The sequence below is a fragment of the Hemitrygon akajei genome, chromosome 18, assembly GCF_048418815.1.
Source record: "Hemitrygon akajei chromosome 18, sHemAka1.3, whole genome shotgun sequence".
Taxonomy (NCBI): Eukaryota; Metazoa; Chordata; class Chondrichthyes; order Myliobatiformes; family Dasyatidae; genus Hemitrygon; species Hemitrygon akajei.
The window spans coordinates 10,793,369-10,812,103 of NC_133141.1; the positions used below are offsets into that span (position 1 = coordinate 10,793,369).

Below are 18,735 nucleotides of genomic sequence, written 5' to 3' on the forward strand. Positions count from 1 at the left end.
AGCTCAAAGACACACTGGTTAGTAGGCTATTTGGTCTTTGTAAATTGTCCTGTGATTTGGCGAGGGTTAAATGTTGGAGGGCAGGGCAGCTCAAAGGTCCAGATACTCTGCACTGTATCTCAATAAAGAGGTAAAAATAAATCTAAGAACATTTGGAAAATGATGGAAGATCATATTAGAGCATGATTTACTTTAGCTACAAAGTCCACAAAAGCATGGACTAAAATATTGAACGAAAAGGAATCAGATTCACATTAAGGAGAAGTGGTGAATGTGCAGTAACATAGGATTAGAGTAGAGAGCTGAAGCTGGAGATCGGGGCAAAATGTGGACATGGGATTCCTGTACCACATTTTCTGTTGCCCCAGGCCTTTTTGTTGTCCCGGCAGATATACAGAGTCCGTCGCTCTGCTTTAAGCCTGGCAATAATGCTGTATCTGTGACCATGCTGCATGCGATTGTCTTTCTTGTGTTAAGTGCTGCCAGTTCAGTATTTGCCTTAACTGCTGTACCTTAATTCATCAACACCTGCACAAGGCTGATAAAAATAACGACAACAAGATCAGCTTTAAGGAAATGAAAAATATGCTTAAAATGATCAACCTGAAAGTAAATGATGATTATGTCAACTTTCTCTTTCAGGTAAGGCCCTTGAGTGTGAAAGCTCACTATAGTTGGGAGGCAATGATGGGTGTGGTGAGCCTAAGTGTGAGCTCACGTACAGTACATATTCAACCATTGGCTGACCTGGGGGGGGGGATGTGTGGGAATTGGAGGCTTGAATAAGAAGATTCAGTGTTAATGGTTCTACAGAATACATTTAGACAGTATGGAAGAAAGAGCAACTTGCTCTTCTATAGTGCTTTCGGAACCTCTAGAACTTCCTAAAACTCAGATGGGAGGGTCCTTCTGGAGTCATGACCCCTGTGTTGTAGGAAGCATGGCAGCTACTTTGTGCACAAGGACAGCACGAGGTAAGGCCAAGGTAGCTGCTTTGAATTAATATTCATTATTGGCCATCATGTAATTGCTGAGGAGGCAGGCGTATCTTGGTTTAACCTTTGGACTAGGAGGTGGTACTATACTGAGGGCTGACAATGAAGTGGGACTCGGATGGCCTTTTGACTCAGTGCTAGGGGCTCCCACAGAGTTCAGGTGGACACCTTTACTTCTGCTTTACACGGATATTCATTAACATCCAGGCTGCTGAAAGTAGACCAACTCTGGTTGAGTAACTGTTGATCCACATGCATGGCTGATAGTTCCTTATAGTTCCCAGACCACTGGAGCAGAGTTGCCCAGCCCACCGCCAGTGGGCTAAATGTGCCCATGACAACACATATGGTGCAGTCCCAATATTCCATTATGCATGAAGCCCCAGAGTCGGGCCTGATTGAATTTCCCCTGTGGTCTGGCATTGTAAAGAATGGGGATTGTGAAGGAGATTTAGGGAGCAAATGTGAGGGCCCACAGAGAGGACGGAGACGAGTGCAGGCAAGATTTCAGGGATGATTGAGACCTTGGTGAAGAAAAGGTTGGATAGGAGACTGCAACCTTCGTGGTACTAGGTAGCAAGGTTTCAGACAGTGCAGAGGAGCAGCGTGTTGGAGAGTTGAATCAAAGTCTGGTGGGGAAAGTTTGGAGAGAAGGAGGATGAAGATTCAGGAACAGTTTCTTTCCAACCATCATCAAATTTCTGACAGTCCATGAAACCATGAACGCAATAGTTTGTTATTCATAAAACACTGGAGGGACTCAGCAGGCCAGGCAGCATCCATGGAAAAGAGTAAACAGTCGACCCTTTGGCATTTCAGTGGGATATTTGAATATCCATTAATAAACAATTAAAATATCATGCCCGTAAGCTATCATTTCTAATCATAGACACAAGAGATCCTGCTGATGTTGGAAATCCAAAGGAACACACACAAAATGCTGGAGGAACTCAGCAGTTCAGGCAGAATCATTCCAGAAACTCAGTGTGATGTCAACCTTGCAATTTGACCGAACAAGGATCCCCCTTGGTTTCCACTTTACAGACTACCTTGCTCCATTACTTCCAGCAGAGGGTTATGGCTGGGCCCAGTCTTCAAAGTCCCCTACTGTTAACAAATGGAATGAGTGAACACTTTGTTAAATTGCCAGTTTCTATTTATTAGATTTCATTTTCCTTCTTGGCCATCAGGTATAAGTGAATATCGAGTTAGATGGGAGTTGGAGGCAAATTGGCCAAAGGTTTTTATCCTCTGTTTAGCTAATACAGTATGTATTTCTTTTAAAACAGGACATCCTGTGGCCATTTCCCTTTAAATGTGCCTGACAACCAGACAATGATGTTAAACTGTTTAATGCTTTTTAATAGTGGGAGATTACTGGTACTGACGGTGGATGGATTTATCAGCAAATTTTATGGGTATTTAATTCTAATCTGGTTATGTTGGTCAAAGCAAGAAGTTCATGTCCCTTTGAGCTTCAGTCCATTGTAAGAATATTTTAGCACTTTCTGTCCTGGTAGTTTAGTTTCCGCTGCGGCCTGAGAGATACAAGCCTAGAAATTGGATTTCATGCACTTTCAGTCTGTTGACCGATGTTTTGGTGGGACACCGTTGGGATAGGCGGTCACTGATACGGGGCATTCCTTACTGGCAGGGTGTTCCCCATAAGCACTGTAACACATTCTGTGCATTTACTGTTCACCTGAGCACAGATCAGATTGATTAAAATGCACAAAAAGCTGCAGATCCTAGAAACGGAAATAAAAAATAGAAGAAGCTGGCCATAGGCATCTGATGTGGATGGCCATAGAACTCAGAAACAGGCCCTTCGATCCATCAAGTCTGTGCCAACCTTCAGGCACCCAATTACACTAATACTCTTTTATTAGACCTTAAGATACTGTATGTGGTCTCTCTCCCACAGATTCTCTCCCCTCTGCATCCATTCCTCCCACCTCACTCCTGCCAGCCTCGATTGCCCAGTATGGCTGACCTGGGGCATTCAAAGTTAAATTAATTTTTATAGTCCATTAACTCCCCCCCCACCCCCCCGATTCTACACACCTGGGGATATCTACAGTGGGCAGTTAACCTACCAGCCAAGAGATCTTTGGTACATGGGAGGAAACTGAAGCTGTCACAGGGAGACCTCACACACAGCGCTTTGTGGCGGGATCAAATGCGGCCTGCCGGAGCTGTGGAGCAGCAGCGTCACCGAGGATAGATCAAAGTGCTGTCCACCTCGAATGAACTGCACTCTCCACACATCGGAAATGCTGTGGTGTTCACATCTGTGTCAGATACAAGGTGACTTAGGCCAGTGTTCACAGCACATTGACTTTAAAAATAAAAATTAAAATTCAAAAAAATTTGAGTGGTTGACTCTTAAAATTACAGGAACAGATCAGTCCAGTTTCTGGACTTGCGGTTCAAATCCTGCCACAACGGAAAGAAATAGATTAAATATAATTAATAAGTGTATAAACTGCTTGAACTGCCATTTGAATCATACATGTTCTTAAGTGAAGGAGGTCTCCCATCCTTAGCTGGCCCGGTCGAATTGTGACTGCAATGTGTTGACTCATAACCCAGCAAGCTATTTAATTTGGCAGCAGCAGAGGTAAGTGTTGGCTGTGCCAGCGATGCCGGGTGTCCTGGGAAAGAATAGATAAAAGCTTTTAATAATATCTTTTTAAATAATAGCTTTTAATATTATCTTGTTAATGCGGTGACAGCATGTTATTGCTCTCTGACGATTTGTGGTATGCTGTGCGCTAAGTCGCCCACGTGCACCTGTGTGCCACAATCTTTGCTATACTCAACACACCCACCAACGCTGCCTCCGCGGAGAGCGGAGAAGGTGGTAGGAGTCCATTTGGAATCAGAGAGGGCAGCTTCTGATTAATTTAACCAAACTGTGACCGAGCTGTTTCTTATCTTTACGTGTTAATAATTCCTGATAATCCCATCACCTTCTCTGTAGAGATGACAATATCTCACTTTAAACCTGGGCAAACCTCCTTTCAGCAATGTGACAAGTCGAAGACCAGCAAACTGGAGGAGCACGAGATCGAGGAGTTCTGCAAGCTGCTGATGCAACGGCCAGAGCTGGAGCAGATCTTTCAGCATTTCTCAGGCAAGGAGGAAAGGCTGAGCATCGATGGGCTGGAACTCTTCTTGGAAGAACAGAAGGAGACAGTTACAAAGGAGAACTGTTTGAACATCATACAGAAATACAGAGTTTATGATAATGGTATGGCAAATGCTGAGGGCCACTATGCTCAATTTGTTTCAAATGTGAACTGCCTTTTCTGGGGGGGGCGCTATGAGGTGGTGAGAACTGTTGAGAGGCTTATTGCTAATTGGTCCTTCCCTTCAAGCTGCCTTAATAATCGTTTCCTGTTAAATGTGAGGAAGAACTGCAAGAGATTCCCAGTTCTGAGAACTGGTTTTTGATAATGGGAGGATTGAGCCTGGAGTGGGAACTGGAGAGTGTTCCCTCAGTCTGAGTTGTGTGATAAGGAAGGGGTTAAAGTCAGAGTGCCCCAGCTTGCCTCCTATTGAGGGTGAGTCACAGAGAAGGGTGGTAAGGAGTACAGTATTAGTGTAAGGAGTTGAACTCTACCAAATATTGAAAGGCCTGGTCAGAGTGGACGTGAAGTGGATGTTTCCTGTGGTGGGGGTATCTAGGATCAGAAGGCACAATCTCAGAATAGAGGAGCATCCATTTAGAACAGAGATGAGGAGGTATTTCTTTGGTCAGAGGGGGGTGAATCTGTGGAATTCTTTGCCACAATCAGCTGTGGAGGCCAAACAGGGGTTGATAGGCACTCAATTGGTAGGGGCATCAAAGGTTATGGAGAGAAGGCAGGAGAATGGAGTTGAGAGGGTAAAGAAATCAGCCGTGATATAATGGCAGAGCAGACTCGAAGGGCCGAATGGCCCAATTCTGCTCCTGTGTCTTATGGTCATCAGGTGGAAAGTTGGTCGTAGGGTGAATTGTTCCCGTATGATCTTCTCTGCAGTTGTGATAAAGCTGGGCCATGGAGGTCCTAGTATATAGATTCCAAATCTTGAATCCATCACCCCATATTGCAGAATCTTGAGCTTCCAAACCTGGGAACCAATAGGAATGGAATAGGTTACACGGTGTTCAGGGGGCGCTCTCTTCATTTACTGTCAGTGTCTGAAGATTTCTGGCAGAAGCCCAGTGTCCTTGAAAATCCTTGAGATTTGGATTGCTCGAGCACATAGGTGCAGCAGTGCTGATACATGACCCTACAACGTTTGCCTCGATAGTAGTAACACAGGAACTGTTTCTTACCTGCAGGCCAGATAAACCAGGCCTTGACCCTAGATGGCTTCATGATGTACCTGCTGTCTCCTGAGGGGAACATTTTTAACCCTGACCATGACCGAGTCTACCAGGACATGAGCCAGCCTCTCAGCCACTACTTCATCTCAACCTCCCATAACACTTACCTGATGGAGGACCAGCTGGGAGGACCAAGCAGTACTGAGGCGTACATCAGGTAACCACGAAGTACATAACGCTTCCTGCACTGAAACAGGACATTGGTCACAACTGGTCCACACCTGTGTGTATATTACACAAGAACACCTGTTATTCTCCATCAAGTACATTTGATTCCTTTCTCTTTCATGTATTTATGCAGCATCCCTTCAATACATCTTTACAATTCACCTTGATTACACTTTAGTGTAGTGAGTTCCACAATCTCCAGTAAAGACATTGCCTCTGACATTTTTATTGTCTTGTTTGAAGTGAACATCTTGTGTCAGTGACTATTAGAAATCGAGACAGTGTATCTGACTTTTGATGCAATTACTATATGCAAGTAATTGGTAAGTGTCGTGGTCACTGACAACTCAGTAATGTGTATGAGATACTGTGACAGCTGTACCAGGGCAACAGGGAGTACTGGGTGCAAATTCCCATTGGACACGACCTGCAGAGGAACAAGCACAAGGACGTAAGAGCAGGACTGGACCACGCCTGCCCTACCATTCAATGTGATTACGCTGCCCTCGACTCTGCTCCGCCTGTTCCCCATCAATTCCTTGATCTTTCAAATCTGTATCTACCTCTGCCTCAAATCTGTTCTCCCCCACCCTCTGGGACAGAGAATTCCAGAGATCCTCTACTCTCTGGAAGAAGTCATTTTTCCACACATATTTGCATACTTTATCCATTTGTAAAAGGTGCAAATGCAATTTCTAGGTAGCAGCTGGGCCAGATGCCATTTGTGACCTTGCTAACAGCCATTTCAGTACAGTGGAGGATGCTTACCTTTGTAAGCTGATTCTTGTGAGGACCAAGAGATGCAATGTATGGTCCACCAAGATCAGACAGTGATCAGAACTGCAGGTGAGGACACTCCCTGGGCCAAAGGCAAGGGTTTTACTGAGGACAGAGGCCTGTGGCAAAGGTGAAAGTGCGATGGAAGAGGATCAGGAGCTGTGAAGATATCACAGGGTATTGTGATGACTGGGAAGGAGTGGAGGGTGTCATTGTGTTGAAGTTGAGAGAGTCTCCAGGGAGCATAGCAACGGAAAGTGGGTGGGGGAACATGGTGCACAGGCAGATGTGGGAGATGGGAGGATCTGAGTGGGGTTTGGGAGGACCGGAGTGGGAAGCAGTGTGAGATGCTGGGTTAAGGATGTGAATATGGCTGAGGAATGGGTGGGTGGTGGCACAGATCAGGAGGGTGATGGCATGATATGGAGGCGGATGACACCAAAGGGAAAGGTCATTTGGAGCAATGTATGACACGATTCCTGGCTGGCACAAAGCCTCCATTATTGAAAGAGGTGGCTACGTGAATTTGGTGTGCGTAATGTGCGGACATTCTCTGCCATCCATTTCAAAACACAAGTACATCAAGTTAGTACAAGGGGAAAGGCAATAACAGAATAGAGTGTTCCAGTTACAGAGGAAGAGCAGTGCAGGCATACAATAAAATGCAAGGGTCATGATGAGGTCAACAGTTCATTTTTAAGGTACAAGAGGTATGTCCAAGAGTCTTTCGAGGCAGTGACAATTGTAGGTAGAGACCATGGAGGGGAAGTTGGTTTGTGATGACCTGGGCTGTGTCCACAACTCTGCAATTTCTTGCCAACTTAGGAGGAGCAGTTTCCATCCAGACACAATGGTGCATCAATAACAAACTGGTGAGGCTCAACAGTGACATGCCAAATTTCCTGAGCCTTCTGAGGAAGTGGAGGTGTTGTGAGCTTTCTTGGCCATCGCGTGTCTGCGGTCGGACCAGGACAGGCTTTTGGTAGTATTCACTCCTAAGAACCACACTCACAGCATTCGATCTGGGCCTCTGCTTTCCAGAGCTCTTCTGCGGGGCTGTCGCTGTGTGGAGTTGGACTGCTGGGAGGGGCCAAACGGAGAGCCAATCATCTACCACGGATACACCCTCACCTCAAAAATCCTCTTCAAGGACGTCATCACAACGATCCGGGACTACGCCTTCACGGTAAGGAGAACAGAGAGTATCTCCAGTGCCTTACTGTGCACTTTCTATGGATGGCAGAGACTGTTCCCACTCTTCAGGCCATCCCTGGTAATCCTTGTGACTTGGGGATCAGTTGACAGAGACCACATCCAGTGCAAGAGCAAAGCACTTGTTCTCTGAGCAAGTGGAGTGTGTGTGTGTGTGTGTGTGTGTGTGTGTGTGTGTGTGTGTGTGTGTGTGTGTGTGTGTGTGTGTGTGTGTGTGTGTGTGTGTGTGTGTGTGTGTGTGTGTGTGTGTGTGAGAGAGAGAGAGAGAGAGAGAGCATTTCTAATCCTATGTACGCACTTTATGCCTTTATTGTGAATCATATTGAGGGGCAGGAGTGGCTGCTGAGTGTGTCAGGCTTTAGATGTTACAGAAAGGACAGGGAGGGGGCAAAAGAGGTGGGGGCATGGCACTGCTGATCAGAGATAGTGTCACGGCTGCAGAAAAGGAGGAAGTCATGGAGGGATTGTCTACTGAGTCTCTGTGGGTGGAAGTTAGGAATAGGAAGGGGTCAATAACAGTGCAATAATAGTTGAGTTGTTGTGATGGGTGATTTTAACTTTCCGAATATTGATTGGCATCTCCCTAGAGCAAGGGGTTTAGATGGGGTGGAGTTTGTTAGGTGTGTTCAGGAAGGTTTCCTGACACAATATGTAGATAAGCCTACAAGAGGAAAGGCTGTACTTGATCTGGTATTGGGAAATGAACCTGGTCAGGTGTCGGGTCTCTCAGTGGGAGAGCATTTTGGAGATCATGATCACAATTCTATCTCCTTTATCATAGCATTGGAGAGGGATAGGAATAGACAATTTGGGAAAACATTTAATTGGGGTAGGGGGAAATATGTTGCCATTAGGCAGGGACTGAGGACATAAATTAGGAGCAGATGTTCTCATGGAAATACATGGCAGAAATGTGGCAAACATTCAGGGAACATTTGCGTGGAGTTCTGCATAGGTACGTTCCAATGAGACAGGGTAAGGACAGTAGGGTACAGGAACCATGATGTACAAAGGCTGTAGAAAACCTAGTTAAGAAGAAAAGAAAAGCTTACGAAAGGTTCAAGAAACTAGGTACTGTTAGAACTCTAGAAAATTACAAGGTTGACAGGAAGGAGCTCAAGAATGAAATTAGGGGCCATGAGAAGGTCTTGGTGAGCAGGATTAAGGAAAATTCCAAGGCATTCTAAAAGTATGTGAGGAGCAAGAGGATAAGACGTGAGAGAATAGCACCAATCGAGTGTGACTGTGGTAAAGTGTGTATGGAACCGGAGGAGATAGCAGAGGTACTTAATGAATACTTTGCTTCAGTATTCATATGGAAAAGGACCTTGGCAATTGTGGAGATGACTTACAGTGGACTGAAACACTTGAGCATATAGACATGAAGAAAGAGAATGTGCTGGAGCTTTTGAAAAGCATTAAGTTGGATGTCACCTGGATCAGATGAGATGTACCCAGGGCTACTGTGGGGAGTGAGGGAGGAGATTGCTGAGCCTCTGGTGATGATCTTTGCATCATCAATAGGGAGGATTGGAAGGCTGCAAATGTTGTTCCCTTGTGCAAGAGAAGAAGGAGAAAAGATAACCCAGGAAATTATAGACCAGTGAGTCTTACTTCAGTGGTGGACAAGTTGCTGGAGAAGATCCTGAGAGGCAGGATTTATGAGCATTTGGAAAGGCATAATATGATTAGGAATAGTCAGCATGGCTTTGTCAAAGGCAGGTCGTGCCTTACAAGCCTGATTAAATTCTTTGAGGATGTAACAAAACACATTGATGAAGGTGGAGCAGTGGATGTAGTGTATATGGATTTCAGCAAGGCATTTGATAAAGTACTCTGTGCAAGGCTTATTGAGAAAGTAAGGAGACATGGGATCCAAGGGCACATTGCTTTGTGGATCTAGAACTGGCTTGCCCGCAGAAGGCGAAGAGTGGTTGTAGACGGGTCATTACTGCATGGAGGTCGATCACTAGTGGTGTGTCTCAGGGATCTGTTCTGGGACCCCTACTCTTTGTGATTTTTATAAATGACCTGGATGAGGAAGTGGAGGGATGGGTTAGTAAATTTGCTGATGACACAAAGGTTGGAGGTGTTGTGGATAGTGTGGAGGGCTGTCAGAGGTTACAGCGGGACACTGATAGGATGTAAAACTGGGCTGAGAAGTGGCAGATGGAGTTCAACCCAGATAAGTGTGAGGTGGTTCTTTTTGGTGGGTCAAATTTGAAGAGAGAATATAATATTAATGGTAAGACTCTTGACAGTGTGGAGGATCAGAGGGATCTTGGGGTTTGTGTCTATAGGACAATCAAAGCTGTTGTGTCGGTTGACATTGTTGTTAAGAGGGCGTATGGTGTGTTGGTCTTCATCAACCATGGGATTGAGTTCAAGAGCCATGAGGTAATGTTGCAGCTATATAGGACCCTGGTCAGGCCCCACTTGGAGTACTGTGCTCAGTTCTGGTCACCTCACTACAGGAAGGATGTGGAAACTATAGAAAGGTATAGAGGAGATTTACAAGGATGTTGCCTGGATTGGGGAGCATGCCTTATGAGAATAGGTTGAGTGAACTCGGCCTTTTCTCCTTGGAGCGACGGAGGATGAGAGATGACCTGATAGAGGTGTATAAGATGATGAGAGGCATTGATTGTGTGGATAACCAAAGGCTTTTTCCCAGGGCTGAAATGGCCAACATGAAGGGGCACAGTTTTAAGGTGCTTGGAAGTGGGTACAGAGGAGATGTCAGGGGTAAGTTTTTTACGCAGACAGTGTTGAATGTGTGGAATGGGCTGCTGGTGATGGTGGTGGAGGTGGATACAATAGGGTCTTTTAGGAGACTCTTAGTTAGGTACACGGAGCTTAGAAAAATAGAGGGCTGTGTGGTAGGGAAATTCTAGCAGCTTCTAGAGTAAGTTAAATGGTCAGCACAACATTGTGGGCCGAAGGGCCTGTAATGTGCTGTATATTTCTATGTTTCTATCATACATGGATCCATCTAGTCCAGTGGAGATATCCCAACATTTACACTTTTAATTTCCATTGCACGTTTCATCCCACTGAAAGTGTTGATCGTCCTCGGAAAAGAGAGAAGGAGATGATTTTCAGTGGGTTTCTGACTGCCGCAATGAGAAACTGAAGGTTTACTGTGTCTGTAGGGTTGCACATGCCTTTGCTAAATGGTTCTCTTCACCAGGACACTGCAGCAGTGAGTGAACCTCCTATCCCCTTAATTGTTCCTTCCGCAGGTCTCCCCATACCCGGTCATCCTCTCCCTGGAGAACCACTGCGGCAAAGAGCAGCAGACGGTCATGGCCCGGCACTTGAAGGGAATTCTCGGTGACATGCTGGTTACGGCCATGATCGATGGGAAAGTCCCAAAGGAGCTTCCGTCGCCCGAGGTAAATGCATGGGGCCTGGAACTGTAGCTTCTTTTGTGTAGTCGTTTTGTGCAGTGTGAATGGGGTATTGCACAGCGACCTGGTGAATCAACATCTCCTCCAGTTCAGTTATAAACTCAAATAGAAAATAGGAGTCACTCATTGAGTGAGTTGCATTGTAGACATCAATTATCAGGATCCTTACTGCAGAAAGCCACTGAGTCTCTACAGTGTGAAAGTCAACACTTCCCCACAACTCTGCAAATCCCATCTCTTCAGAAGCTTATCCAGCTCCCTAATGCTACAATTGAACCTGCCTCCACACCACCCCCTCTGCCTACCTTCCTATCCCTCCGATATAACGTGACCTTGGACATTCAACTCCCAAGTACAACAATCCTTCAGCCATGATTCAGTGATGGCCACAACGTTATACCTGACAATCTGTAATATTGCAACAAGATCATCCAACTTATTTCTTACATCATCTGCCTGCCCTTCCTGACAGTCTGACTGCACGCTATCTTTACTTTATTACCATTTGTCCTGTCCTGAGTCCCTTCACTCTGGTTCCCACCCCCCTGCCAAATTAGTTTAAACCCTCCCCAGCAGCTCTAACAAACCTGCCTGCAAGAATATTGATCCCTCTCGGGTTCAGGTGCAACCCGTCACCTTTGAACAGGTCATACCTCCCCCAGGAGAGATCCCAATGATCCAAGAACCTGAAGCCCTGCCCCCTGCACCAGCTTCTCAGCCACGCATTTATCTGCCAAATCATCCTGTTTCTACCCTCACTGGCGCATGGCACAGACAGTAATCCAGAAATTACTACCCTGGAGGTCCTGCTTCTCAGCTTTCTGCCTAGCCCTCTAAATTCTCTTTTCAGGACCTCTTTGCTTTTCCTTCCTACGTCATTGGTACCAATATGTACCAAGGCATCTGGCTGCTCTCCCTCCCTCTCCAGAATGCCGTGGACGCGATCTGAGACGTCCCTGATCCTGGCACCTGGGAGGCAACATACCATCTAGGTGTCCCATTCACCTCCACAAACTCATAGTTCCCCTCACTATGAGTCCCCTATCACTACCGCTCCCTTCTTCTCTCTCTTTCCCTTCTGTACCAAGGACCCATGCTCAGTGCTTGTAACCTGGTTGCCGTGGCATTCCCCAGGAGGTCATGCCCCACAAAAGTATCCAAAGCGGTATACTTGCTTTTGAGGGGAATGTCCACAGGGGTGATCTGCTCTAGCTGCCTATTTCCATTTCTCCTGACGGTCACCCAGCTACTCACCTCCTGCAACTTTGGGGTGACTACTCCCCTGTAACTCTGATTGATTATCTCCTCACTCTCCAGTACAAGCCAAAGGTCATCCAGCCGCTGCTCCAGATCCCTAACACGATCTTCAAGGAGCTGCAGCCAGATGCACTTCACGCAGATGTAGTTTCCTGGGAGACTTTGGGTCTTCCAGTTCTCCAACATCCGGCAGGAAGAGCACACCACAGCTATTTAAATGGTACAGTAAGAGAGGGGAAAGAAAACCAAAAAGGAAACATTAAGACACTTTACACAGAGCCGACGCCTCTTCCTAGCTGAAGCCTCTTTTGAGCCAAAGCCTGTCACTTCTACTCTCATCTCTGGCCTACTCCTGACAATCCCTTCTGTACTTGTATTTAGTTTGTAGAGCTCTGTTGACATTGCTGATAGACCCTGTACAGAGAGATTCTTGGATTGACTCCTGGAGAGCTCAATTGTATGCCACCCTTCAGTCTGAAGAACAGCTGTAGGATCTGGTTTGTTATCATTGACTTAGATGACATGAGGTTTATTGTTCTGTGGCAGTAGTACCGTGCAAAGATATAAAATTACTATATCTTGCACAAATGATTAAATAGTGCAAAAATAGAATTAACAAGGTAGAGTTCATGAGTTCATGGACCATTCAGAAATCTGATGGCAGAGGGGAAGAAGCTGTGTGTAGTTTTCAAGCTTCTCTGTGTCCTCCCTAATGATAATAACAAGAAGAGGGCATGTCCCAGATGGTGAGGGCCCTTAGTGATGGATACCACCTTCCTGAGGCGCCATCTCTTTCTATGAAGTCTCTGTTTTCTGATTTTCTACCCTCTGCTACAGATAACAAGGAATTCAATAAGTTAGGCCATGAGACATAGGAGCCGAATTAGGCCATTTGGCCCCCGTTGAGTCTCATCCACCATTTGATCATGGCTGATTTATTTTCCCTCTCAACCCCATTCTCCAACCTTCTGTCCATCACTTTTGTCATCTTTACTAACACTCTTACATTGGGCGTACTCAAGCTCCACTTTAAACATACCCAGCGACTCGGCTTCCACAGCTCTCTGTGGCAATGAATTTCACAGATTTACCACCTTCTGGCTAAAGAAATTCCTCCTCATCTCCATTCTAAATGGATGCCCCTCTATTCTGAGGCTGTGTCCTCTGATCCTACTCTCCCACTATTGGAAATATCCTCTGCACATCCATTCCAGTTAAGAACCTATCAACCTCCACTTTAAATGTACCCAGTGATTTGGCCTGCACAGCCTAGACCTCCTACACCTACTTTCCTTTCATTATTTAGTAGGTTTGTAGGTGTAGGATGTGTATGCTGTGGAGGCCAAGTCATTGGGTGTATTTAAAGCAGAGGTTGATCGGTTCTTGATTAGTCAGGGTGTCAAGGGTTATGGAGAGAAGGCAGGAGCATGGGGTTGAGAGGGGGGAAAATCAGCCATGATGGTATGGCAGAGCAGACTCGATGGGCCGAGTGGCCTAATACTACTCCTATGTCTTATGGCTTCAATGAGACCACTCCCCCCCACTATTCTACTAAACCTCAGTGAGTTCAAGTCCAGAGCCATCAAACACTCCTCAGATGTTAATACTTTCATCCCTGGGATCATCCACACAAACCTCCTCTGAACCATCTCCCATGACAACATGTTCTTTTTTAGATAAGGGGCCCAAAACTGCTCACAATACTAGCCCTTGTGAAGAAGACATAAGGAGGCAACAAGGTAATGTGGATAGGTAAGTGAATGAACGAAGAGCTGGCAAATGGAACATAATAGATAATATATGAAATTATCCATTTTAGCTGGAAGTAAAATCAGATAATTGAGATGGTGGGCGATGGCAGAGTCTGGGGTGCAGAGGGATTTGGGTGACCTGGGCCATGGCTGGAAAAAAAACTGATGTGCGGCTACAGGAAGTAATTTGGAAAACTAATCAAAATAAATTTCAAAATTAAGTGTATTATCAAAGTATGTATATGTCACCATATACTACCTTGAGATTCATTTTCTTGCAGGCATTTACAGGAAAATAAAGAAAAACAAATTGAATTTATGGAAAAACTAGACATAAACAAAGATTGACAAACAAACAATGTACAAAAAAGACAAACTGTGCAGATATATATACTATATATAAAATATTGAGAACATAAGATGTAGAGTACTTGAAAGTGATTCTGTAGGCTTTGGAATCAGTTCAGAGTTGAGGTGAGTGAAGTTATCCATGCTAGTTCAGGATCTTGATGGTTGGAGGAAATAATTGTTCCTGAACCTGGTGGTGTGGGACCTGAGGCTCCTGTATCTCCTACCCGAAGGTAGCAGTGAGAAGAAGGCATGGCCTGGGTGGTGGGGGTACCTGATGATGGATGCTGCTTTCCTGTGACAGCACTCCATGTCAATGTGCTCAGTGGTGGGGAGGGCTTTACCTGTGACGGACTGGGATGTGTCCACCGCCTTGTGTAGCCTTTCTGTTCCCGGGCATTGTTGTTTCCGTGCCAGCTTGTGATGCAACCGGCTAGGATACTCTTCACTGCGCATCTGTTCAAGTTTGTCGAAGTTTTAGCAGATATCGAGTGGAATGTTATTGTTTATTATGGGGGAAATGGAAACGGAAGTTGAGAGGTTGCGCTTCAGTTGTATAAGGTACTAGATTTATAGTAATTTTAGGTCTTTATGGCTTTGCACTGTACTGCTGCTGCAAAACAACAAAAGTCACATCATAGAAGTTAGTGATAATAAATCTGATTCTGGTTCTAATTCATTAGTGAGCCCACATCCAGAGTATTGCAGTTTCGTTACTTAAGGATGTCAATGTGTTGGAAGCAGTTCAGAGATTTACTACACTGGAATGGGTAAATTATTTTATGAGGGAATGTTAAGCAGGTGAAGCTTTTGTCCACAGAAGATTAGAAGAATGAGGGAGAACTTGATGGAATCTTGCAGTCAGTGTCCACTTTATGAAGTACACCTGCACATTTGCAGGTCAATGCAAATATCTAATCAGCCAATCAGGTGGCAGCAACTGTATGTATAAAAGTACACAGACATAGTCAATAGGTTCAGTTGTTGTTCAGACCAGACAGCAGAAGAAATGTGATCTAAGTGACTTTGACTTTGGAATGATTCTTGGTGCCAGGCAGGGTGGTTTGAGTATCTCAGAAGCTGCTGATCTCCTGGGATTTTGATGCAGAACAGTCTCTAGAATTTACAGAGAATGGTGTGAAAAACGAAGAGAATCCAGTAGCAGCAGTTCTGTGGACAAAACACCTTGTTAGTGAGAGAGGTCAGAGGAGAATGGTCAGACTGGTTCAAGTGGACGGGAAGGTGACAGTAACTCAAGTAACCAGATGTTACAATGTGCAGAGGAGTATCTATGAATGTATAACACGTTGAAGCTCGAAGTGGATGGGCTACAGCAGCTGAAGACCACGAACATACACTCAGTGGCCACGCCGTTAGGTACAGGGAGCGTATATGATCCTGAGTAGCTTTTCAGCAAAGCTTTACAGATGACCTAGAGCTAGGGGATATTGTTAAAAATAAGATCACTCTTTAGTCACTTAAGGCAGAAATGAGACCATTTTTTTCTCAGTGTCACGTGTCTTTGGAAGTCCCTTCTTCAAAGGGCAGTAGAAGCAAAGTCTTTGACTACTATTTTTAAGACAGAGGTAGACAGGCTTTTGAATAAGTGAGGGGGTGAAAGATTTCCAGAATATGGAGTTTGTTAATATAGGATCAGACATAAACTTATTAAATGGTGGAGCAGGTTGATGGAGCCATAAATGTCCTGCACTTGCTGCTGGTTGGTATATACCGAACCCACGTCTGTAATCAGAGTTCTCCAGATTACGCAGCAGTCATCACACGGAGTCACAATTCAATGCTGTTCCTTTGCAAGGAGCTCAAGCGGAAGATTCTAATAAAGGGGAAGAAACTGAGGATCTCTGGGCCCGCTGCAGTGCAGCAGGAGGAAGCAGGAGATGATTGTGAAGAAGAGAATGTGAAAAATGAAAAGAAGAACAAAAAGGTAAAGTGCAATACTTTGTGGCAGAGGGTGGGGGAGAATGAGGAGACCCTTGCATAGATAGGCAGATGATACTGTATATGATGTTCTTCAGACACTGAGGCAGTCTGGTAGCGTAGTGGTTAGTGGAGTGCTTTACAGTACCAGTGACCAGGGTTCATTTCTTGCTGCTGCCTGTTCTCCCCGTGACCATGTGGGTTTCCTCCGGGTGCTCCAATTTCCTCCCACAGTCCAAAGACGTTCCAGTTGGTAGGTTAGTTGGTCATTGTAAATTGTCCCGTGATTAGGCTGGGGTTAAATTGGGGGATGGCTGAGCAGCACAGCTCAAAGGGCCAGAAGGGCCTACTCTGCATTGTAGCTCAAGAAATAAAGTATCTTTATACTAAAACGTCTTCCTAAAACAATAAGCATTCTCAACTACACCACAACTTATAAATAAATCGGTGTCTGCAGCAAAGGATTTGGTCCAAGTGGGCTGTGTCAGTGTTTGCATCCTCTCACACTGTTAATGTATCCACCTCACAGTTATCCAGCTTCCTCTTAAATTCGCCACACCACTCCGTGTCTTCTGAATTCCTTATTGCGTTGGTTAGATGCTGTCTTACAGATGGACTGTGAAAGTGGACCTCTTGCCAGGTTCAAGAGAAACTTCATTAATTTTGCAGAAACTCACAAAGGAGCTATCGGATCTGGTGATTTATTGTCAGAGTACCCATTTCCAGAGCTTTGAGCAGACCTGGAGCAGGCAGGCTCCTCACGAGACATCCTCCTTCTCTGAAACCAAGGCCAAGAGGTTGATTGCTGAAAATGGTGAGTCTCACTTCCAACTGCCTTCCAGGATATGACTGTCACCGCCCATTGCTTTGGAATGAGGGCCTGAGCTGTCTTCCATTGTGCTGTCAGCTCCTCTCACAGGGACTTAGCTCCATTGCTCTTGGTCTGGAGTCAGATGGAAACCAGACTGGACAAGGGCAACTGAGATTCCATTTTTGCCAAGAACGTAGAACAAAATTTTACTTTGAGCCCACAATCTGACATTCAGTGAACTAAATATTCATTGTGTTTGAAATATACAGTAGCTGGTATCTCAAGGGATGTGCCGCCAAAAGAATTAATCCTTGGACATTTGTGTAGGACAGGGGCTTCCAACCTTTTTCATGCCATGGACCAATACCATTAAGCAAGGGTTGGCTACGATTGGGGAATGCTAACCACTACATCCAAATCCAGGGGCTGGCCTTGTTTTGCAAATGTCTATGCTGGTATTGCTTCTCTTATAACTGCAGCCATATTATGTGACCTGGCCACTGTGCTCAGATGTTGTCCATTATGCAAACTATCTGGCAAAACCACTTCAAGTCTCAGCAGTGTCTGTCAGATATTATCATAATCATTCTCACACACCGCTCTGAAGGTCTTTTTCCTCTTTTCCTAGGGTTCAGTTTTGTTGCCCACAACACCTTGCAGCTTTCCAAGGTTTACCCGCTGGGTTCCCGAGTCGATTCGTCCAACTTCAACCCTCAGGAGATGTGGAATGGCGGCTGTCAACTGGGTCAGACTTTCCTTTTCTCCTGTGTATCCTATTCTTGTATAAGAAGCCCTGCAGATCTGGAGATAATCGGTGCTACACAGTGAAATGAAACTTCAGCAAATGCTAGCTGTCAAATACCCCATAGGATGTCACCGCTTTGTGTTCCCACAACTTCCCAAGCAATCACATTTCAACAGGTCATCAGGGGTATAATATCAACCTTACCACCTTCTTATAATAACATCAAGTTATAGTATACATCAAGTTAGCAATCTTGTTGTGCAAGGCCCCTTGGGTAAGAGTGACCATAATATGGTGGAATTCTTCATTAAGATGGAGAGTGACATAGTTAATTCAGAAACAAAAGTTCTGAACTTAAAGAAGGGTAACTTTGAAGGTATGAGACATGAATTAGCTAAGATAGACTGGCAAATGATACTTAAAGGGTTGACGGTGGATATGCAATGGCAAGCATTTAAAGATCGCATGGATGAACTACAGCAATTGTTCATCCCAGTTTGGCAAAAGAATAAACCAGGGAAGGTAGTGCACCCGTGGCTGACAAGGGAAATTAGGGATAGTATCAAGTCCAAAGAAGAAACATATAAATTAGCAAAAAAAAGCGGCACACCTGAGGACTGGGAGAAATTCAGAGACCAGCAGAGGAGGACAAAGGGCTTAATTAGGAAAGGGAAAAAAGATTATGAGAGAAAGCTGGCAGGGAACATAAAAACTGACTGTAAAAGCTTTTATAGATATGTGAAAAGAAAAAGATTGGTCAAGACAAATGTAGGTCCTTTACAGTCAGAAACAGGTGAATTGATCATAGGGAACAAGGACATGGCAGACCAATTGAATAACTACTTTGGTTCTGTCTTCACTAAGGAGGACATAAATAATCTTCCGGAAATAGTAAGGGACCGAGGGTCCAGTGAGATGGAGGAACTGAGGGAAATACATGTTAGTAGG

At 45.0% G+C, this 18,735-nt stretch overlaps 1 protein-coding gene across 1 annotated transcript in view; it reads left to right on the forward strand.

Annotated features, from left to right (window-relative positions):
• Nucleotides 1–18,735, forward strand: part of LOC140741074 (1-phosphatidylinositol 4,5-bisphosphate phosphodiesterase delta-3-like) — a 61,115-nt gene that overhangs the window by 29,321 nt on the left and 13,059 nt on the right. Inside the window, exons 4-11 of the mRNA XM_073070768.1 lie at nucleotides 513–642; nucleotides 4,023–4,248; nucleotides 5,326–5,527; nucleotides 7,357–7,501; nucleotides 10,770–10,922; nucleotides 16,110–16,238; nucleotides 16,901–17,045; nucleotides 17,671–17,787. Coding sequence (XP_072926869.1) covers nucleotides 513–642; nucleotides 4,023–4,248; nucleotides 5,326–5,527; nucleotides 7,357–7,501; nucleotides 10,770–10,922; nucleotides 16,110–16,238; nucleotides 16,901–17,045; nucleotides 17,671–17,787 — 1,247 coding nt within the window. The remainder of the gene's footprint in view (nucleotides 1–512; nucleotides 643–4,022; nucleotides 4,249–5,325; nucleotides 5,528–7,356; nucleotides 7,502–10,769; nucleotides 10,923–16,109; nucleotides 16,239–16,900; nucleotides 17,046–17,670; nucleotides 17,788–18,735) is intronic.